This window comes from Eleutherodactylus coqui, chromosome 3 (assembly GCF_035609145.1).
Source record: "Eleutherodactylus coqui strain aEleCoq1 chromosome 3, aEleCoq1.hap1, whole genome shotgun sequence".
Lineage (NCBI taxonomy): Eukaryota > Metazoa > Chordata > Amphibia > Anura > Eleutherodactylidae > Eleutherodactylus > Eleutherodactylus coqui.
The window spans coordinates 17,965,078-17,990,082 of record NC_089839.1 but is presented as its reverse complement, the minus strand read 5'-3'; the positions used below and the strand labels follow the sequence as shown (position 1 = coordinate 17,990,082).

Sequence of the window (25,005 nt, the reverse complement as noted above, 5' to 3'; positions counted from 1 at the left end):
AGACACATGATAAGACAGTTGGTTCTAGAGAGACACATGATGAGACAGTCGATGATGGAGAGACATGATGAGAGAATCAGTGATGGTGGGACAGGATGAGACAGTCAGTGATGGGGGGACATGTTGAGACAGTCAGTGATGGGGGGACATGATGAGACAGTCAGTGATGGGGGGACATGATGAGACAGTCAGTGATGGGGGGACATGATGACACAGTCAGTGATGGGGGGACCTGATGAGAGAGTCAGTGATGGAGAGACATGCTGAGACAGTCAGTGATAGAGAGACATGATTAGACAGTTGGTGATGGAGGGACATAATGAGACAGTTGGTGATGGGGGAACATGATGAGACAGTTGGTGATGGGAGGACATGATGAGACAGTCGGTGATGGGAGGACATGATGAGACAGTCGGTGATGGGAGGACATGATGAGACAGTCGGTGATGAAGAGACATGATGAGACAGTCCTGATGGAGAGACATAAGGAGACAGTCGGTGATGAAGAGACATGATGAGACAGTCGGTGATGGAGAGACATGACGGGACTGTCGGTGATGGAGGAGTGCGCTGTCAAGGTCAGCAGTGATTCCTCCAGCTGTGCGGGGCTGCGCTCTCATCTCCTCCTGTATCTCCTCCTCTTCCTCCCTCCTCCTCCTCCTCCGTCTCCCTCCCATCTTCCCTGGGAATCTCTCCCATCCTCCGGCTCCTGCAGCATCCTTCCCTGTCATCCCTCCTGCCCCTGCCCCCTCCCTCCTGCCCCTGCACCGCTCTGCTCCATGTGTGTCTGTGTGTCCTGTGTGTGTGTGTCCTGTGTGTGTCTGTGATGTTTACCCTGTATGTGTGTGTACATGTGTGTGGCAGGTGTGCACCTCCTCCCTGACACGCAGTCGTACACATGTGTGACCAGCTAGTGTTGTACATCCCTGCACCAGAGATGTGACATGGACCCTCGCACTCGCTACAAGCCCCGGATGAATAGGGGCTCCCTGTGGAGGGTGGGGGTATGACTCTCCTTCTGGATCACAGCTGGATTTCAAATCCATCCTCCTGGATTGGGCCTTGGACCCGGCACTTTCCTGCAGACCTTGGCCATGTCGCCACCGGCATCAGCGGCCAGCGAGAGCAGCACAGGGTCCGTACCGCAGGAGAGCTCCGACGCTGTACGAGAACTGGTGAGTGAACTGGGGCCAGGGGTCCGAGATACATATGTCACCCCATTAGAATGCACAGCCATCACTCCACTACAACTCACAACCATGAGCCCATAACAATATACAGCTGTCACTCCACTACAACATACAGCCGTAAACACACTACAACACACAGCCGTCACCCCACTACAACACACAGCCATAAACACACTACAGCATACATCCGTCACCCCACTGCAGCACACAGTGGTAAAGGCACTACAACACACAGCCATCACCCACCTACAACATACAGCCGTAAACACACTACAGCATACAGCCGTCACCCCACTACAACACACAGCCGTCACCCCATAACAATACACTGCAGTCAACCCACTACAACTCACAGCCGTCACCCCACTACAGCATACAGCCGTCACCCCACTACAGCACACAGCCGTAAACACACTACAGCACACAGCCGTAAACACACTACAGCATACATCCGTAAACACACTAAAGCATACAGCCATAAACACACTAAAGCATACAGCCATAAACACACTAAAGCATACAGCCATAAACACACTAAAGCATACAGCCATAAACACACTACAGCATACAGCCGTAAACACACTAAAGCATACAGCCATAAACATACTACAGCATACAGCCGTCACCCCACTACAACACACAGCCATAACCCTATCACAATACACTGCTGTCAACCCACTGCAACTCACAGCCGTAAACACACTGCAGCATTCAGCTGTCACCCCACTACAGCACGCAGCCGTAAACACACTACAGCATACATCCGTAAACACACTACAGTATACAGCCGTCACCCCACTACAACACACAGCCGTCACCCTATAACAATACACTGCTGTCACCCCACTACAACACACAGCCGTAGACACTACAATACACAGCCGTCACCCCACTACAACACACAGCTGTAAACACACTACAGCATACAGCTGACAACCCACTACAACATACAGCCGTAAACACACTACAGCATACATCCGTCACCCCACTGCAGCACACAGTGGTAAAGACACTACAACACACAGCCATCACCCAACTACAACATACAGCCGTAAACACACTACAGCATACAGCCGTCACCCCACTACAACACACAGCCGTCAACACACTCCAGCATACAGCCGTCAACATACTACAGCATACAGCCGTTAACATACTACAACACACAGCCGTCACCCCACTACAACACACAGCCGTCACCCCACTACAACACACAGCCATAAACACACTACAGCATACAGCCGTTAACACACTACAGCATACAGACGTCACACAACTACAACACACAGCCGTCACCCCACTACAACATACAGCCATAAACACACTACAACATACAGCCATAAACACACTACAACATAAAGCATTAAACACACTACAGCATACAGCCGTCACCCCACTACAACACACAGCTGTAAACACACTACAGCACAAAGCATTAAACACACTACAACACACAGCCATAAACACACTACAACATACAGCTGTTACCCCACTGGAACATACCGCCGTCATCCACAACACTGTGCTGTCACCCCAACATAACATTCATCACCCCACCACGCTTCTTTCCCCTCAAAGAAATAGACGGTTGTCACCCCACTGCAACACACAACAGTTACCCCACTACAACACACTATTGTCACCCACAACATTCTGTCACCCCAACATAACATTTATAATCCCACCATACTTCTATCACCTCAATGTAACACACAACCATCACCCCACTACAACACACTGCTGTCACCCAAACATAATGGAGAGCCATTATCCCCTCTACAACACACTGCTGACACACAGACATCATGCTACTATAACACATCACTGTCACCTCCACATGTCAGTTATCACCCCACTACAACTCACAGACATCACTCCTTAAAAATACACTGCTGTAACACCACTACACATAACTGTCACACCACTACAACACATAGTCATAAACGAACTACAACACAACCGTCACCCACAACACTCTGCTGTCACCTCAACATAACATTCATCACCCCACCACGCTTCTTTCCCCTCAACAAAGCAGACAGTTGTCATCCCACTGCAACACACAACCGTCACCCCACTACAACATACAGCCGTCACCCCACTACAACACACCGTTGTCACACCAACATAATAGACAGCAATCACCCCCTCTACAGCACACTGCTGTCACACAGACATGACAGGCAGCTGTCCTCCCACTTTAACACATTGCTGTCACCCCCCACATGTCAGTTACCACCCCACTACAGCTCACAGCTATCACCCTATAACAATACACTGATATCACACCACAACATACAGCCTTCACCCCGCTACAACATACTACTGTCTAACAGACATAACAATCAGCTGTCCTCCCACTTTAACACATCACTGTCGCTCCCACATGTCAGTCATTCCGCCACTACAATGCACAGCAATCAGAACACTACAACTCTCAGCTGTCACCCCAATATAAAACACAGCTGTTACCCCCCCCCCCCATTACACACATGGCCATCACCCCACTACAACACAGCTGTCACCCCAACACAACAGGCAGCTACAAAACGTTTATCATCTCTGTATGTTACACACAGCTGTCACCCCTCTGTACCACACAGCCGTAACTACAACACATAGCTGTCACCCCAACATAACAAGACAGCCATGACCCCTCTACAACACAGCTGCTGTCACCCAGAAATAACACACGGCCGTGAAGCCACTACAACACATAATTGTCACCCCAATATAGCACACAGCTGTTACCCCATTTAACATGCATAGATCACCCCAATACAACATACTGCTATAACACAAACATAACAGACAACTGTCGCCTTTCTACAACACACTGCTGTCACCCAATTATAACTGACAGTCATCACTCCTCTACAATACACGGTTGTCACCTGCACATAACAGACGACTGTCACCCCTCTGTAATACACTGCTGTCACCCAATTATAACTGACAGTCATCACTCCTCTACAATACACGGTTGTCACCTGCACATAACAGACGACTGTCACCCCTCTGTAATGTAGAGAGAAGGAACTAGGCAGCATTCATTGAAGTCTTCTTTATTAAATAGCCATGAGAAAGCAAGCAGCCACGTATCGACCCTGTGCTCGGGTCTTTATCAAGCTTGATAAAGACCCGAGCACAGGGTCGATACGTGGCTGCTTGCTTTCTCATGGCTATTTAATAAAGAAGACTTCAATGAATGCTGCCTAGTTCCTTCTCTCTACATTGCTGATCAACAGTGGACCCAGGGAGTCGGGACCCTAACTGGGCTATTGCATTGTACCTTGCACCAGCGGTGTGGCTGAACCCTTGGAGTGCTGCTGTGTTTCTTTTTGTCACCCCTCTGTAATACACTGCTGTCACCCAATTATAACTGACAGTCATCACTCCTCTACAATACACTGTTGTCACCTGCACATAACAGACGACTGTCACCCCTCTACAATACACTGTTGTCACCCAATTATAACTGACAGTCATCACTCCTCTACAATACACTGTTGTCACCTGCACATAACAGACGACTGTCACCCCTCTATAATACACTGTTGTCACTCAGACATAATGCAGCCATCACACCTATACACAAGCTACAGCCATCCCTCTACATTGCACAGCCGTCACCCCACTACAACGCACAACATTCAGCTCACACCCGAATATAAAGCACAGCAGCCACCCCACATAACACATATAGGACACCCAACTACAACACACAGCTTTTGCTGGAAAATAGCTGTCTCACTCGTAAAAACGTGCAGCCACTACAATCAGCCACATGGTTTTGTGACTGAAATGACTGCTTCGTGGTAAAATCGTGGCCACTTAAAGGGGTTGTACCATGATTGAAGTTAACCCCTATTCACAGGATAGAGGACAGCTTTGTGATTGGTGGGGGTCCAACCGATGGTGTTCTAGCACGTCCTGAGGTGAAGGCAGTGGTGCACACACATGCACACTATCGCTCCATTCATTCCAATGGGACTGCCGAAGATAGTGGTTATGTGACTGCCACTGCTCTCACTTCAAGAGCCCTGATTTGGGGATTAATGGGGGTCTGAGCAGTGAGCCCTCCACCAATTTGAAAGTTTTCCTCTATCCAATGGAAAGGGCATAACTTTCAATCATGGCACAACTCCTTCAACAATCAATTCAAAAACCACAGTTGCCGTATGCCAATGCGTCCGACTCCGTGGCGCTCAGTACTATAATATAGCAAAAGGTTGTTACCCCGCTTCCCCCAAAATAAGGTGTGATCTTGATGTTAATAATTAATGTTTACATTCACTGAAAGCAAGTAGTGATCTTGAAAATGGTGAGGAATTGAACCACGTTAGTCTATTAAAAAGTAACAAAACCAGCACTTAGAGTTGCCACCTTCATTATTGAAAAATAATGGCCAAGGTAAAAGTGGACATGGCTTATCACAACTTATGTTTTTACCTTTGTTATTCCAGTAGCCCCAGTAGTAATAGTGGCCCCCTTTAATGTCGCTAGCAGTAATAGTGGCCCCAGAAGCAATAGTGTCACCATTTTGTTGCCCCAGAAGTAATTGCGGCCTTTTTTAGTGGCCCTATTAGTAACAGTGTCCCCCTCTAGTGGCCGAAACAGAAAACAAAAACCAGTAGTAAAAGTGGCCCACTTTAGTTGCCCCAGCAGTAATAGTGACCTCCTTTAGTTGCCCCAGCAGTAATAGTGCCATTCTTTAGTGGCCCTAGTAGTAACAGTGTCCCTCTTTAGTGGCCCCAGTAGTAATAATGTCCCCCTTTAGTGAAATGAAATAATAGCGTCACCCTTTTGTCGCTCCAGTAGTAATACTGATCCCAAAAGTAATACTGGCACCCTTTAGTGGCCCCAGCAGTAATAGTACCCCCCTTTCATGGCCACAATAGAAAAAGTGTGTCCATTAGTGGCCCCAGCAGTAATAATTGCCCCAGTAGTAGTATTGGCCGCCTTTAGTGGCGCCATAAGTAATAGTGTCACCTTTTTGTCGCTCCAGTAGTAATAGTGGCCCCAGCAGTATTAATGGCACCCTTTAGTGGACGCAGCAGTAATAGTGGCACCCTTTAGTGGCCCCAGTAGTAATATTGTCCTTTAGTGACCCCCGAAGTAATAGCGTCACCCTTTTGTCGCTCCAGTAGTAATACTGATCTCAGAAGTAATAGTGGCACCCTTTGGTGGCCCTAGCAGTAATAGTGCCCCCCTTTCATGGCCCCAATAGAAAAAGTGTGTCCATTAGTGGCCCCAGCAGTAATAGTTGCCCCAGTAGTAATAATAGTCGCCTTTAGTGGCCCCAGAAATAATAGCATCACCCTTTTGTCTCTCCAGTAGTAATAGTGGCCCAGGAAGTAATAGTGGCACACTTTAGTTGCCCCAGCAGTAATAGTGACCTCCTTTAGTTGCCCCAGCAGTAATAGTGCCATTCTTTAGTGGCCCTAGTAGTAACAGTGTCCCTCTTTAGTGGCCCCAGTAGTAATAATGTTCCCCTTTAGTGAAATGAAATAATAGCATCACCCTTTTGTCGCTACAGTAGTAATACTGATCCCAGAAGTAATACTGGCACCCTTTAGTGGCCCCAGCAGTAATAGTGCCCCCTTTCATGGCCACAATAGAAAAAGTGTGTCCATTAGTGGCCCCAGCAGTAATAGTGGCCCCAGTAGTAATAATGTCCCCCTTTCGTGACCCATGAAATAATAGCATTACCCTTTTGTTACTCCAGTAGTAATACTGACCCCAGAAGTAATAATGGCACCCTTTAGTGGCCCCAGCAGTAATAATTGCCCCAGTAGTAATAATGGCCACCTTTAGTAGCCCCAGAAGTAATAGTGTCACCTTTTTGTCGCTCCAGTAGTAATAATAGCCGCAGCAGTATTAATGGCACCCTTTAGTGGACGCAGCAGTAATAGTGGCCCCCTTTAGTGGCCCCAGTAGTAATATTGTCCTTTAGTGACTCCCGAAGTAATAGCTTCACCTTTTTGTTGCTTCAGTAGTAATACTGATCCCACAAGTAATAGTGGCACCCTTTGGTGGCCCTAGCAGTAATAGTGCCCCCCTTTCATGGCCCCAATAGAAAAAGTGTGTCCATTAGTGGCCCCAGCAGTCATAGTTGCCCTAGTAGTAATAATGGTCGCCTTTAGTGGCCCCAGAAGTAATAGCATCACCCTTTTGTCTCTCCAGTAGTAATAATGGCCCAGGAAGTAATAGTGGCACACTTTAGTGGCCCCATCAGTAATAGTGGCTCCCTTTTATGGCCCCAATAGAAAAAAGTGTGTCCATTAGTGGCCCCAGTAGTAATAATGACCGCCTTTAGTGGCCCAAAAAGTAATAGCATCACCCTTTTGTCGCTCCAGTAGTAAAACGGATCCCAGAAGTAATAGTGGCACGCTTTAGTGGCCCCAATAGAAAAAGTGTGCTCATTAGTGGCCCCAGCAGTAATAGTTGCCCTAGTAACAATAATAGCCGCCATTAGTGGCCCAAAAAGTAATAGCATCACCCTTTTGTCGCTCCAGTAGTAAAACTGATCCCAGAAGTAATAGTGGCACGCTTTAGTGGCCCCAGCAGTAATGGTGGCTCCCTTTTGTGGCCCAAATAAAAAAAAGTCTCTCCATTAGTGGCCCCAGCAGTAATAATTGCCCCAGTAGTAATAATGTCTGCCTTTAGTGGCCCCAGAAGTAACAGTGTCACCCTTCTGTCACTCCAGCAGTAATAGTGGCCCCCTTTCGTGGCCTCAATAGAAAAAGTGTTTCCATTAGTGGCCCCAGCAGTAATAGTTGCCCCAGTAATAATAATGGCCACCTTTTGTGGCCCCAGAAGTAATAGCATCACCGTTTTGTTGCTCCAGTAGTAAAACTGATCCCAGAAGTAATAGTGGCACCCTTTAGTGGCCCCAGCAGTAATAGTGGCTCCCTTTTGCAGCCCCAATAGAAAAAGTGTGTCCATTAGTGGCCCCAGCAGTAATAGTTGCCCCAGTAATAATAATGGCCGCCTTTAGTGGCCCCAGCAGTAATAGTGGCTCCCTTTTGTGGCCCCAATAAAAAAGTGTGTCCATTAGTGGCTCCAGCAGTAATAGTTGCCCCAGTAGTAATAATGGCCGTCTTTAGTGGCCCTGTAAGTAATAGTGTCACCTTTTTGTGGCTCCAGTAGTAATAGTGACCCCAGCAGTATTGGTGGCCTTTTTAGCGACCCTAGTAATAAGAGTGGACCCCCTTTTATGGCCCAATAGAAAAAGTGTTTTTATTAGTGGCCCCAGTAGTAATAATGGCCGCCTTTAGTGGCCCCAGAAGTGACAGTGTCACCCTTTTGTCACTCCAGTAGTAATAGTGGCCCAGCAGTATTAGTGGCCTCCTTTAGTGGCCCCAGCAGTAATAGTGGCCCCCTTTCGTGGCCCCAATAGAAAAAGTGTTTCTATTAGTGGCCCTAGCAGTAATAGTGGCCCCAGTAATAATAATGGCCGCCTTTAGTAGCCCCAAAAGTAATAGCATCACCCTTTTGTCGCTCCAGTAGTAAAACTGATCCTAGAAGTAATAATGGCACCCTTTAGTGGCCCCAACAGTAATAGTGGCTCCCTTTTGTGGCCCCAATAGAAAAAGAGTGTCCACTAGTGTCCCCAGCAGTAATACTTACCCCAGTAGTAATAATGGCCACCTTTAGTGGCCCTAGAAGTAACAGTGTCATCCTTTGTTCACTCCAGTAGTAATAGTGGCCCAGCAGTATTAGTGGCCCCCTTTAGTGGCTCCAGCAGTAATAGTTGCCCCAGTAATAATAATTGCCGCCTTTAGTGGCCCCAGAAGTAATAGCATTACCCTTTTGTCCAGTAGTAAAACTGATCCCAGAAGTAATAGTGGCACCCTTTAGTGGCCCCAGCAGTAATAGTGGCACCCTTTAGTGGTCCCAATAAAAAAGTGTGTCCATTAGTGGCCCCAGCAGTAATAGTTGCCCCAGTAGTAATAATGGCCGTCTTTAGTGGCCCCAAGAAGTAATAGTGTCACCTTTTTGTGGCTCCAGTAGTAATAGTGGCCCCAGCAGTATTACTGGCCTTTTTTAGTGACCCTAGTAATAATAGTGGACCCCCTTTCATGGCCCCAATAGAAAACGTGCTTTCATTAGTGACCCAAGTAGTAATAGGGCCCCCTCTAAGCACCCTCCTCACACCTTAACCACAGGCTGGGCAGCAACTACAGCAGTAAGCCTTATTACTCACTCTGAAGTTCCTGTTGGGATCCCGCTTCTGCGCTCAGATCTCACTCCTTCCCTGCGATCTGTGCTGCGTACTCATTCATATGGCCTGTATAAAATAAACACTAACACTGGCCTCTGGAGTACCGACCATGCTGGTGGCTTACTATCCGGGTGGCAACCTACCAGTAGTGTTTGTATAAGGGCTCATTCACATATTGTCACCACATGTTACACACACGCTTTTCCCATGCGTAACACGCAGTGAATGGAGGCAATGAAAGTCTATGGAATTTCACTCTTCCATGCACACCTCTCGGCAGAGCAAAAGGGCTGCAATGCGTACAACACCACGGGATACTCGCAGAGTGGTACACGTACGCCCGTGTGAACGAGCCCTAACACTTATTGGTCAGTAATATCACACCATGATTTTACGTACGGCGCCCGTTCCGTCTCAGATAGCCCCATAGAGATGGAAACCTAAATGGAGCCAGGTCGGAACCTTAGTGTTTAATGTGTGAGATGGAGACCTCTTTGGTCTCCGCTTCACATGGTTTTCTTCCTTGTTAGTCTCTGCCTCCACAGAAATGCGTTGTTCTTGTCAGGGGACCCGCAACCAATCAGAAATGTATGGCATTTTCTCTGGATGATACCTCTGTAATGAGGTCACCATATGTCCATCCTAAGGGCGGCTATAGATGAGCTCACAACTTCTATACTTCACAGGTATATCACACCCTCCCGAAAGCTGTGTACTACCCCCACACCGATAGAAACCTCTCAGTGTCCCAATTATCACCCCGATCACTGGAAGCAATAACACCCCTACATGGCCCTAAAAATTACTCAAAACCCCTCCACATCACCCCTAGTAAACACCTAGAATCCAAAATTCACCCCATATCGGCCAACTGTAAATACTGAATATCAGCCTAGTTGCTGGAATCACTTAATTTATCCCAATACAATCCGATTCCAGACAATGCACGATATTGACCAAAAACGCCCACATTTATGCTTTAACTCTTTCCGATCCACTGCCTGACATCTTCATACATTCTGATTGAAGGATGTACAGATCCAATGTCGGAAGACGTCCGGCAGGGTATTCTTACTGTATATTACTGGCCGCTCTGTTGTCGGGGGCTTCTCCAGCATGTCCCATACCATAGTACTGGCTCTAGCCAGCAGATGGCGCCATTCTATAATGGCAGAAAGAGAAAGCCCCATAGGAAAACCCTGAATCCAAAATTGGATTGCAAAGGGTTAAATCTGTTATCCCTGAAGAAACTTTTGAAAGACCACTTACACCTTTGGTCTTCATACTTATGAGTTGTCACCTACTCGTCTGAAGATTGCTGTAATTGGGAAGGGATTGGTCCTTTAAAGGGAATGTGTCATCAGAAAATAACTTCTTGTTTAAAAGGGAGGCGGGATTGGCCTGACAATCATTTTTGCAATAGGGTTTAAATCAAAATGTTACACCGTGTCTGCAGCTTCTACATATTACTGTATGTAGAGACCGCAGTCTCAATAGAAGATCCATCAGTGAGGCGGGACTGATGGCTTGATTTTCAGCTCTGATCTCTCCTCTCCTGCACCTTCTTCATCATCTTCTGCTCATGTGTTTTGAGGGTCCCGACTTGACGGTTCCTTCGATTTGTGATCACCAGTTCTTTGGTTTTCGGGTGAGGATGTGGTCATTGCTGTAGCAGATGATGTCTTCAGCCCTATGTTAGTAATGTCATATGGAAATCTAAAGATGAGCTGGACGTCCTTTAAAACCGCTGATCCATCTGTCGTCAGTGGTGGAAGGGAAAAGACTCCAGTGGTTTTTATGCTCTTGGCAAATAGTCCAGTCTACACTTTCTTGCAGATATCTGCTGGCCTTGCTAGTGAAAGCTGATGGTTAGTAGACTCATCTGCAATACTTGGGTTCTGCTGAGACCATATATAATCTGGTGTTCAGCCTGCAGTAGAGGCCATCCATATTGTTATCCTAGGATTCGGGCATTGCTATGAGGATTAACCCTTTGCAATCCAATTTTGGATTCAGGGTTTCCTAGGGTGTTTTCTCTTTCTGCTATTATGCAATGGCACCATCTGCTGGTCAGAGCCAGTACTGCAGTTTGGGACATGCTGGAGAGGCCCCTGACAACAGAGCAGCCAGTAATATAGAGTAAAAATACCCTGCCGGACGTCTTTCGACATCAGAGTTGTATAGCCCAATGTCCTTGGGTGGACCTGATTTGTGAAATCTGTTCAGATGATCCACAAATTAAGCTGCCCGTAGGGATACATGGGCGTCCGCAAATGAAATAAAGCATGCGGATTTGATTTGCTGACCTTTTGGCCAGTGCAGATCCCAAGTCAATGGATGCAGTCCGATCCGTGGCCTGTCCACAATTGAATTGAGGACGGCCCACGTATTTCGCGGGAAAGCAGGAGTTTTAAAAAAGGGCTGCGCATGCGCGCTGGCGGCGTTTCCGCATGCATACGCAAACCCAGAAATAGAAGACTCAGACAGCACACAGAAGACCCAGACAGGTACCCGCAGTGTCCTCGGTCCGGGCAGGGTTGGACTCCGCCGCGGGTTCCTGCATGCGGAATCCAATCAGCCCGTGGACATGAGGCCTTGGAGTCCCTCATCTACCGCTAGTAGCGCGTTGGACCTTCTTTGGCTTTCAGAACCTCAGCAATTCGTTGTGGTGTAGATTCCTCTAGGTGATAACATCGCTCTACAGGAATATCGGCCCCTGCGGACAGGAAGCTTATGTAGTTGTAGCAGACTATATGTAGGTGTTAATATGTTCTGATCAGCTGACAGGAAGGGGTCATCGATGCATGCTGCTTGTGCCAAATTCTGTCCTCCCATCAGCACGGTACAACAGAAATCTGGATTCACCTGATCAAGCACATGAAATCCCAGCCCCGACTAGTTAGCACTGATGATCGGGCTTCGTTGGGGGTCGCTCCGATCGCTGGATTTTCCCATCTAATGTGAATTCCCGACAAACTTAATACATGGAAAACTCCTCAAGTGACTTTATGCTGCTCTCCGGGGGCCCGGCTCTAATTTCCATACAGGGAAGCTACAATTGTGGAAGGGTCTGAGGTGCTATTAGAAGGGCCGTTCAGTGTATCTCTAATGTCATTGGGGTGTAAGCTGTTGGGGTGCAGGAATAAGCGCTCTGGGGGTGCATAAGTTAGTTCGAGTTCCTCTGGGCCCCTGAAAGAAAGGTAACCCCTTAAATGAATGTGTTCTTTTAGACAGCTCAGCAACAGCAAGGCCGCCCCCGAGAGAACCAAGGTGTATGGAGGCAAGTGACACGGATTGCCTCTTCTTTAATTTAGGGTGTTATTGTAGGTATGTAGTGCCAAAACGGTGGCCGACAGACGTGAGCCGCTCTGCCGAACCTATGGAGACAGAACTTTCTAGAGCTGTAAGAAAGTGCAGCATGTGAGCCTTTACAAGTCATTGTATGTATAACCCCACCTACATAATTCTATATAATCACACATGCATAATCCGATATACAGTATAAGCCTATATATATATGTGTGATCTTCACATGTATAACCCCACATATATATCTATATACATAATTCCATATGTATAACCAATATTGAGTATAGCACTAGCATGTATTTTTACCATATATGTATAACCCCATATACACCTACATATAGTCCCATATGTACAGTATATATCTCGCATGATTTGCTGCTGCAGTACACACTGACAGTGCTGCCATTCCCCCCAACCACCTCCGCTATCTATTCATGATTAACGATCCTATTCCATATTTATGAGTCCGGGTAATCAGTGAGGATTCTGTGATGGAAGTAACTAAGGAACAGGGATAATAATCTCAGCATTGTCCTCACCTCGTATGAGCTGCATACTATGTCACTGAATAGGGACCCAAGAGGTTATTATACCCCACCAATAATACCCCTGCCAAATTTTCGAGAAGTCATACATGCCGTTTCCTCATTTCTCTGACCACTTAAACCCTCCCTATATCCTGTCCAGACTACTGCAACACCCTCCCTATATCCCGTCCAGACCACTGCAACACCCTCCCTATATTTCGTCCAGACTACTGCAACACCCTCCCTATATCCCGTCCAGACTACTGCAACACCCTCCCTATATCCCGTTCAGACTATTGCAACACCCTCCCTATATCCCGTCCAGACTACTGCAACACCCTCCCTATATCTCGTCCAGACTACTGAACACCCTCCCTATATCCCATCCAGACTACTGCAACACCCTCCCTATATCCCGTCCAGACTACTGCAACACCCTCCCTATATCCCGTCCAGACTACTGCAACACCCTCCCTATATTCCGTCTAGACTACTGCAACACCCTCCCTATATTCCATCCAGACTACTGCAACACCCTCCCTATATTCCGTCCAGACTACTGCAACACCCTCCCTATATCCCGTTCAGACTACTGCAACACCCTCCCTATATCCCGTTCAGACTACTGCAACACCCTCCCTATATCCCGTCCAGACTACTGCAACACCCTCCCTATATCCCATCCAGACTACTGCAACGCCCTCCCTATATCCCGTCCAGACTACTGCAACACCCTCCCTATATCCCATCCAGACTACTGCAACACCCTCCCTATATCCCGTCCAGACTACTGCAACACCCTCCCTATATCTCGTCCAGACTACTGAACACCCTCCCTATATCCCATCCAGACTACTGCAACACCCTCCCTATATCCCGTCCAGACTACTGCAACACCCTCCCTATATCCCGTCCAGACTACTGCAACACCCTCCCTATATTCCGTCTAGACTACTGCAACACCCTCCCTATATTCCATCCAGACTACTGCAACACCCTCTCTATATTCCGTCCAGACTACTGCAACACCCTCCCTATATCCCGTCCATGCTACTGCAACACTCTTCCTATATCCTGTCCAGACTACTGCAACACCCTTCCTATATCCCGTCCAGACTACTGCAACACTATCCCTATATCCCATCCAGACTGCTGCAACACCCTTCCTTTATCCCATCCAGACTACTGCAACACCCACCCTAAACCCCATCTAGACTACTGCAATACCCTCCCTGAAGCCCATTCAGACTACTCCAACACCCTTCCTATATCCTGTCCAGACTACTGCAACACCCTCCTCGAAGCCTGTCCATACTAATGCAACACTATCCCTATATCCTATCCAGACTACTGCAACAACCTCCCTATATCTCATCCAGACTGCTGCAACACCTTTCCTATATCCCATCCAGACTACTGCAACACCCTTCCTATATCCTGTCCAGACTACTGCAACACCATTCCTATATCCCATTTAGACTACTGAAACACCCTTCCTATATCCTGTGCAGACTACTGCAACACCCTCTCTATATCCCGTCCAGACTACTGCAACACTCTCCCTATTATCCGTCCAGACTACTGCAACATCCTTCCTATATCCCGTCCAGACTACTGCAACACCCACCCTAAACCCCCGTCTGGACTACGGCAATACCTTCCCTGAAGCCCGTCCAGACTACTGCAACACCCTCCTTATATTCCGTCCAGACAACTTCAACACTCTCCCTATATCCCATCCAGACTACTGCAACACTCTCCCTATATCCTGTCCAGACTACTGCAACACTCTCCCTATATCCCGTCCAGATTACTGCAACACCCTCCCTATATCCCGTCCAGACTACTGCAACACTCTCCCTATATCCCTTCCAGACTACTGCAACACTCTCCTAATATCCCGCCCAGACTACTGCAACACCCTCCCAATATCCTGTTCAACCTACTGCAACACCCTCCTCCAAGTCTGTCCAGACTACTGCAACACCCTCCTTATATTCCGTCCAGACTACTTCAACACTCTCCCTATATCCCGTCCAGACTACTGCAACACTTTCCCTATATCCCATCCAGACTACTGCAACACCCTTCCTATATCTTGTCCAGACTACTGCAACACCATTCCTATATCCCATTTAGACTACTGAAACACCCTTCCTATATCCTGTGCAGACTACTGCAACACCCTCTCTATATCCCGTCCAGACTACTGCAACACTCTCCCTATTATCCGTCCAGACTACTGCAACATCCTTCCTATATCCCGTCCAGACTACTGCAACACCCACCCTAAACCCCCGTCTGAACTACGGCAATACCTTCCCTGAAGCCCGTCCAGACTACTGCAACACCCTCCTTATATTCCGTCCAGACAACTTCAACACTCTCCCTATATCCCATCCAGACTACTGCAACACTCTCCCTATATCCCGTCCAGATTACTGCAACACCCTCCCTATATCCCGTCCAGACTACTGCAACACTCTCCCTATATCCCTTCCAGACTACTGCAACACTCTCCTAATATCCCGCCCAGACTACTGCAACACCCTCCCAATATCCTGTTCAACCTACTGCAACACCCTCCTCCAAGTCTGTCCAGACTACTGCAACACCCTCCTTATATTCCGTCCAGACTACTTCAACACTCTCCCTATATCCCGTCCAGACTACTGCAACACTCTCCCTATATCCTGTCCAGACTACTGCAACACTCTCCCTATATCCTGTCCAGACTACTGCAACACTCTCCCTATATCCCGTCCAGACTACTGCAACACTCTCCCTATATCCCGTTCATACTACTGCAACACCCTCCCAGAAACCCGTCCAGACTACTGCAACACCCTCCCTATATCCTGTTCATACTACTGCAACACCCTCCCAGAAACCCGTCCAGACTACTGCAACACCCTCCCTATATCCTGTTCATACTACTGCAACACCCTCCCAGAAACCCGTCCAGACTACTGCAATACTCTACTTACAACCTGTCCAGACTACTGCAACATTCTCCCTATATCTCGTCCAAAATATTGCAACACTCTCCCTATATCCTGTCCAGGCTACTGCAACACCCTTCCTATATCCCGTCCAGACTACTGCAACACCCTCCCTGAAGCCCGTCCAGGCTACTGCAACACCCTTACTATATCCCGTCCAGACACTGCAACACCCTCCCTGAAGCCCGTCCAGACTACTGCAACACTCTCCTTATATCCCGTCCAGACTACTTCAACACTCTCCCTATATCCTGTCCAAACTACTGCAACACCCTTCCTATATCCCGTCCAGACTACTGCAACACTCACCCTATATCCCGTCCAGACTACTGCAACACCCTTCCTATATCCACTCCGAACTATTGCAACACCCTTCCTACATCTCGTTCAGACTACTGCAACTTCCTTCCTATATCCTGTCCGAACTACTGCAACACCCACCTTATATACCATCCAGACTACTGCAATACCCTCCCTATATGCCGTCCAGACTAGTACAACACGCTCCATGTAGCATATCCAGACTACTGCAACAGTCTCCTCATATCCCGTCCATGCTACTGCAACACCCTTCCTATATCCTGTCCAGACTACTGCAACACCCTTCCTATATCCTATCCAGACTACTGCAACACCCTTCCTATATCCCATCCAGACTACTGCAACACCCTCACTCCTCCACTATATACTATCCAGATTACTGCAACATCCTCCCTATATGCTGTCCAGACTACTGCAACACCCTCACTATATACCATGCAGACCAATGCAACATCCTCCCTGCATCCTGTCCAGACTACTGCAACATCTCCTTTGTGGTTACCAGAAGGACCCCTCCAATATGCCCTCGTTCCGCTGTTTCATAACATCTACTTCTCCTCTCTTACATGGGTGTAATCACATTTTGGCCACGTAAATAAATCATATATTTGCGTGAACACGCTTTTTCCTCTGTATTTCGATTTCCTCTGTATTTATTTGATTTACTGCTGATCACACAGAGAAGACCATTCATAATCACAGGAGGTTCTCTCCATCTGGACTCCTCCATTCATGACTTCACTGATGTCCAGATACCTCCCCAAGCACCAACCTCCCTCAGAACGTCAGACATAATATAGTGTAGCGGCAGGGGTGACCTAAGACTTTAAGCTGTCCGAGCCAAAGTGTGAAATGGTGCCCCCCAACCCCACCCTGGCAAAAAAAATCCACTCATTTTACACAAGATGCCCAACATTGCGACTTGTCTGAAGTACCTCCAGTAGTGGTCCCAATAGAAAGTGACCCCAGTAGTAATAGTAAACCCAGTAGTGGCCCCAGTTGTAATAGTGACCCCTATAGTGACCCCAGTAGTAATAGTGACCCCTATATTAGCCCCAGTAATAAAAGTGAACCCTATAGTGGCACCAGTAGTAATAGTGAACCTTATAGTGGCCCCAGTAGTAATAGTGACCTACATAGTGGCCCCAGTAGTAATAGTGAGAGCCATAGGGGCCCCAGTAGTAATAGTAACCCCTATATTAGCCCCAGTAATAAAAGTGAACCCTATAGTGGCACCAGTAGTAATAGTAAACCTTATAGTGGCCCCAGTAGTAATAGTGACCTACATAGTGGCCCCAGTATTAATAGTGAGAGCCATAGTGGCCCCAGTATTAATAGTAAGAACCATAGTGGCCCCAGTAGTAATAGTAACCCCCCGCCCCATAGTGGCCCCAGTAGTAAAAGTGACCACCATAATGGCTCCAGGAGTAATAGTTACTCCTGTAGTGAACTTCCAGCCAGGCAGGACCGCAGACACTGGGGGGAGAGGTCAGGAGTCAGCGGTCGGGGCATCAGACTGAGTGAAATGCTTGTTGGGTTGCTGTCGGCAGCCGGCTCAGGTCGCCTTCTGGCGGTGGCGCCCCTGAGTGCCAATGCCTTCATTTCATCACTAGTCCCCCTGTAAATACCCTAATATACCAAAACACCTTCCCCACTATCCCAGCACTGCCTGCTCACCATTACCCGCCTCCATCTCGAAATAATACACCAACTACCCCAACCCCACAGCTCCACCACCCCCCTAACCTAACGCTGTCACCCCCACTATCCCAGCACTGCAGCTCTCCCCATCTTGGCACTCCCACTTCATTATGGAGACACTACCACCCCCTCTACCCCATCATTTCCACTCCAATTCCAAGACCCCAAGACCTCTGCTATCCCAGTGACACAACTCCAACACCCCGGCACTATCCCACCAACCCGCCCCACTATTTTGGTAAGTGCGTAGCAGGCTGCCGTGATTGTGGGACTCCTGGAAGAGAGGTTGTATTGAGAAAAGCCACGGAGCGAGCCGCAGAGGCTGCTGGGTAATGGGCTGCGATGTTAGCGAGGAGATGCAGCCGCTCAATGCATTATTAAAGTGTTTATAAAGCAGCACTTAACCCCGTATGATCCAGGCACTGAGCGACGCTCCGTTCACCGTCATCGGCTGGGTGTCAAACGCAGCAGCTCACTTCACCAGTTAATCCTAAACCATTTGTGGGATTACATGTGGGATTACCGGCCGCCGTTAAGCAGAGCAATTAAGGAATTTAACGAGGATCAGTTGGGTATTTACCTCCTCTCTGGTTGGGCCGCAGCCTGATAGGTGGAGGACACAGAGGGTACTGGGCAAGAACGGGCAGAGTGGGCGCAGTGCCAACCCAACAACTCATTACTACAGTGACGTACTCTGAACTTTATTTTATGGAATTGCATTCTGAGCAATTCCCTTTTACATGTCAGGGATCACTTTAGATGATGGAACATCCTCCTCTCCGCTGCTACAAGCCGCTTAGATCCCAGTTCTGTTCATCCTGAGCTTCCTGATTGGATGCCAGAATTATCTTAAAGACTGACAGGCAGAGCAGTAGGAGGAAAGGGTCATGGGCAGACGGGTAATTTGTAGTTTATGGGCCCTAATGCAAAATCTATAACAGGCCCCATTGATAATCCAGTATGGGTCTCCTCATATGGGGAAGTGGGACCTTATAGACCCCTTTAAAGCAACCCTGTGGTTTAGGAACAAAAACCTGTCCTGGCACCGGCGGAGGGGGGTAGGTTACCTGCAGCTGTTCTTTTTTGCCATCCCTCCGACCCACCAGTTCCAGGTCCTGCTTTTGCCGTTCAAGATGGCTGACACAATCCTCCGACTAGCTAGTCCCCACAGTGCATTGGTAGTGGTAGACTACTAATGCATTGTACCTGCTCTCTGATTGGCCAGCACTGCTCATGTGATCAGCAATGGCCAATCAGAGAGCAGTTTACAATGTGCATTAGGTGGATTGCCAAAAAAAGGGACTGACTCTGGTAGATCGGAGGAGAAGAACAACTGCAAGTAATATTCCCCCCCCCCTCCCCCCGGGTGCTGGACCCCCTATAGTTACACCCCTGGTCAAGGGGGTTACATGCTGCCCTCCATGGCTGTTATCTGAGCATCTATTAACTGGGTCGGAGATGAGGATAAGTCAGATTTCAGCCAACTCATGAATGGATATTTCTAGACCTCGAGGCCCCGAGGGGTTTGATATAGAGGAGCGGTGTGAGCCGACAGAGAAGGACTAAATGTAGAGATTCCACTTTTAGTCGCCGGCCGTATGTAGGCTACGGTCACACGTGGCAGACTTGGTGCAGTCCTTTACAGTCTACATGTGAATGAGGCCGTTTCTGCAGGCGCTGCTGGGATTTTTGCAAGCCTCATTCAGATGAATGGGACAGTCGCAGAAATGTTGGCTGCGTGTCAATACGGTTCCCATATAAACTTCGCAGAAATATTTCAGGAACACTTAACCCTTTCCAATCCACTGTCTGATTGTAGCCTGTACAGCTTCTGATGTCGGAGCTTCTCCGGCATGTCACATACTGCAGTACTGGCTCTAGCCAGCAGATGGCGCCATTGTGTAATGGCAGAAAGAGAAAGCCCCCTAGGAAACCCTGAATTCAAAATTGAATTGCAAAGGGTTAAATGTTTAGTACCAGGATCACAAGTTATCCCCACGACAGGGGATAACTTGCTGATCGTGGGGGTCTTACTACTGAGACCCCTGCTGATCTTGAGAACGTGAATCGTGTGTCCCCCCTCTACCTGTCACTGTGGATCACTTAACCCCTCGTAGTGACATAAGCACTGGCTGAGCATGCGCTGCCACCACTCCATTCATTCCAATGCTATGACCAACCGCTTGCTGCTCAGATCTCAGCAGTCCCATCATCACACTTGTGCAACCAGCACTGCATTCAGTCTTCTGCTCACTGCAGGGAGTTGCAGTAAACCTGCAGTGAGGAAGACGAGGACATGGGAGACTGATCTCGGGATCGGTGTGGGTCTCAGCGGTGAGATCCTGTCCGGTCAGCAAGTTATCCTCTACCCTGTGGATATCCTGTGGATAGGGGATAACTTGCAATTCTGGTCCAACTCCTTTAAGCATCGCAGTATAACCCCAAGTCTCCTACACTTCAGGGATATCAGTCTGTCCACTTAGGAAGCAGAAGAGAAATGAATGTTACATCAGGGACGGGAGACTATTCCTCTCTCCTTCCTGGTTCCTCTCTAGGTCTGCTGGTGTCACTACTAGTACATGAGGAGTACCTGCAGGACGCTCAGCTTGTACAGGTAGTCCTGCTCCTCCAGGATGGCACATCCATACGTGCCGAAGAAAGGAGGTTTACTGCATCTCCCAGTAGGCTCAGGAGCATGGAGAAGATAGCACTGGCGTCATCATAGGGGATGCGGTTGCACTCGGGCCCAGGAGAATTAGGGGCCCCATACAGGGAGCCCAGTACTATGAATTAGACATTATAGTTGGGGGCCCTGTTACTGGTTTCCCATTGGGGCCTCTCTTCCCCATACAGGGAGCCCAGTACTATGAATAAGACATTATAGTTGGGGGCCCTGTTACAGGTTTTCCATTGGGGCCCAGGAGCTTCAAGTTACGCATCTGGATAGCAGGACATGGGCTGTTACATGAGGAGAGCTGGATGGGGCTGTAGAAGGGCATGAACCCGACATCTGGGCCGGAGGAACAGGAGGGCGCTGCCAGAGCCCTACACAATGACTACTAGCCAAACTGTTAGAAATGGACTCTATGAGGGTGGCATGAGGACCCAATGTCCTGTAGGGGGACCTGTGGTCCCACCACTGTGCAACTCGATTGCCATTCGCCAGAGGACACCAGAATTTGCAAGTCTGCCATTGGCACCCCTTTCTCCCCCCAGATGTGAGCAGGTTCACACTGAGCACGTAAGGCTACATTCACACGAGCGAGAGGGATGTGTTGTTTCTCATTGAGATCAATGGGAAACACTTGCCGATCGTCCAACGTGCGTGAAAAAACGCAATTTCCCAGAAGTGATGCGAGGAGTTTTTGCATGAAAAAACGTCTTGCATCGGTGGGTAAAACGCATGTTGACTAGCGTGATATCGGCCATGTTTCTTGGCCCAATATCGCACTCGCCCGTGTGAAGCTGTCAGACGTGAATGAGTGAAGTTAAATCTTTCATTCATCAAGATCTGATGTGTGATTTGAGTGTTCGCTTCTTGAGCGGTGTAGTTGAGTGGTGTAGTCGCAGGGCGGCTCTTCCGGAACGACCTTCCGTCCTTGATGATTTCCAGAGACAGGTCGGAAAAGGAATCTTATCCGGCTGCAGGCATATCTATTTCTTCCTAATGCAGGTCTTAATCAGGTCAGGGTCATACGATTTTTGGTGACTTCATAGTCGATGGGTCATTTAAGACTGCTTAATTAGGGTGATAGCCCCTTGGAGAACTTCCAGATGTCTATCAGACAACTCGCTTTTTCATACTGATCAGCTAAAAACGTACCCATTTCCCTTGTCATGGCCGCCTCTCCTCTAATGTTATGGGGCAACTTTCTGATACGTAATTCTGGTTGGTTGATGTATTTTACCCAAATACTTTAACTTTTCTTCTCTCCTAATTTGCAGCAAAGGCCAGTGAAGCAGTCCCTCAGCAAGTCCCTATGCCGTGAATCCCATTGGAAATGTCTCCTGCTGTCCCTCCTCATCTACGGCTGTATGGGTGCTATGACCTGGTGCCACGTTACCAAAGTCACTCGCTTGACCTTCGACAGCGCTTATAAAGGCAACTCCATGATGTACCACGACAGTCCTTGTTCCAACGGCTATGTCTACATCCCCTTGGCCTTCCTTGTAATGCTGTACGTGGTCTATCTGGTGGAATGCTGGCATTGTTACACGCGGAACGAGTTGCAATATAAAGTGGATGTTGAGAGCGTTCAGGAACGGGTGCAGAGGATGCAGCAAGCGACGCCATGCATCTGGTGGAAGGCTATCAGCTATCATTATGTCCGTAGGACTCGTCAGGTGACTCGGTATCGCAATGGAGATGCTTACACCACGACCCAAGTCTACCACGAGCGTGTCAATACTCACGTGGCAGAATCAGAGTTTGACTACAGCAACTGTGGAGTGAAAGACGTCTCCAAGGACCTGACTGACCTCGACAGCTATCCGGTCACTCGGCTGAGGTTTACGAAATGTTTCAGTTTTGCGAATGTGGAATCGGAAAACTCGTACTTGACGCAGAGGGCTCGGTTTTTCACGGAGAACGAGGGTCTGGATGACTACATGGAGGCTCGCGAAGGCATGCATCTAAAGAATGTGGACTTCAAAGAATACATGGTTGCTTTTTCTGATCCGGATAACCTTCCGTGGTACGTGTCCCATTATGTCTTCTGGGTGGCTGCTCTCCTAACGCTGTCCTGGCCGTTGAGGGTCCTCAATGAGTACCGCACTTCCTGCGTTCATTATCATGTAGAAAAGCTCTTCGGCTTCGACTTTACACCGGTGACGCCGGCCGACGATCGAACCATATGCCGGAGAATGCCACGTGTTAATACCATCGACAGCACAGAGTTGGAGTGGCACATACGGTCCAATCAGCAATTGGTGCCCAGCTACTCTGAAGCTGTTCTGATGGATCTAGTAGGCATTTCTTCAGGTTACACCGCCTGCCGGTACACCCGTGGTTATCGCCAGAACTGTGAGCGGTGCCACCGCACTATGAGCAGCTCCTCTATCTTTTCCCGTAGTGCCCTCAGCATCTGCAACGGCAGTCCGAGGATCCCCTTCAGCAGCAGTCGCTTCTCTCTGGGACGTTTATATGGATCCCGCCGGAGTTGTCTGTGGCAGAGTCGTAGCGAAAGCCTCAACGAGCAGAGCTGTCCCAACGAACAGACGCGGCTGTCCAGCCAGGTGACGGTGGAGGAGGAGGAACCTCCGCCGTACCAGGATGCCCTCTACTTCCCCATCCTCATTGTCCATCGTAACGAAGGCTGTACAAACCATGACCACCGACGTCTCCACCGTAACGGTTCTTGTGTAGAAACCTCACTGTGATAGACTATGTTCCAGGATCCAGGATATTTCTATGTCGTCACAACAGTTGATACGTTTAGTGTTGATGATCTTGGACTGCCCAGTACCATGCAAAAACACAACCCAGGTGGGAACCTCATAAATACTATCAGGTCTTTTGCATCCGTGAAGCACACGACGACGGTAGATGCCGAAGGATCCTTAGAGGAGGCTTCATTCTTCAAAGACTAAATACGTAGAAACGCAAGGACTATTGAGCACATTTTTACGTCAAGACCTAGATGTGGATTGAGCCATAGCGGCCCTGTACAATGTCCTAATGGGACTTCTGGGCAGCAAACACTAAGAGATGTGACCAAAACGCTGGAGAATCCAGTAACTGTTCGTCCTCATCTTTACTACAAGCCTGATCGGGATGTCAGAAGGTCAGGTGCCAAGTGGACCAGTACAGGACTAAGTATTTCATATTCAATAGCAATCAGTTCAGCATTCTCCATTCATCCGCAGATCATCTTCCATGGTGTTTCTCACTGGTCCATGGTGGAGATATCCCACCGCCGGGCTGCAAGGTCAAGGACTGTGTATATGCGAGGAAGAAGTGGACTTTACATACCACTATCTACTTAAGGGACTATGCAAGGCCGTGTGCAGGTGCGATGACGATGGACTCTTCACTCTCACTTCTCTCTTCTTTTCTCACTACCGCCAAACATAAAATGCATTGAATATTTATGTCCACGCAGTGTAAGGAGGACGCATCCGCTCTACGTATATTCAGCATGAAGGACTTCAGGTTGTATATACACAAGTATAGTTCTCATCTCTCTTAAATAAGCTTTTACTGCATGTCATGATGCTTCCGAGTTCTGGATGTAACACACGTTTGGGCACACATATGTAGTATGATCCCCGAGGCTGCAGTGTGCACTCACATATCATGCGTGCTGCCGGCCACGGGGGTCATCAGGGTTGTACACTCGTGTCTATGGGTGGCTTTAGTCCCCCTCATGTGATGATGGTCAGTGGATGAGATAGGAGACTAATGTGAATACTCTCATAATACCTCATAAGCTGCCGGACTCCTCCCTTCGGTCTTTAGGTTTGGGCAACATGAAAACTTCTGAGTCATTTGTGAGTCTCTGGGAAGTTGTGGTCCCAATTCAAGGGACTTCATGACTATTAAACAATTTTCATCAGGAAATCTGTGATATTCACAAAGTGTTGTGTGCAGCTGTTCCCTCATATGAAAAATAATTGACGTTCCAACTGTGGATTTTCCTGTGACTTTTGGTCATCATGTAGCCCGAGCCTAACTACTAAGTCTCATTTACAGAAATATCTGGGAGCTACTGAAATAGTGAAGTTGCAGA

General features: G+C 48.2%; 1 protein-coding gene across 1 annotated transcript; it reads left to right on the top strand.

The window, feature by feature from the left end:
• The first annotated feature begins 741 nt into the window (after window positions 1-741).
• Window positions 742-24,550, top strand: TMEM151B (transmembrane protein 151B). The gene is made up of 2 exons (XM_066594474.1): window positions 742-1,175; window positions 22,223-24,550. Exons 1-2 carry the CDS (start codon window positions 1,095-1,097, stop codon window positions 23,654-23,656), a joined length of 1,515 nt encoding a protein of 504 aa, XP_066450571.1. The 5' UTR covers window positions 742-1,094; the 3' UTR covers window positions 23,657-24,550.
• The last annotated feature ends 455 nt before the right edge of the window (window positions 24,551-25,005 follow it).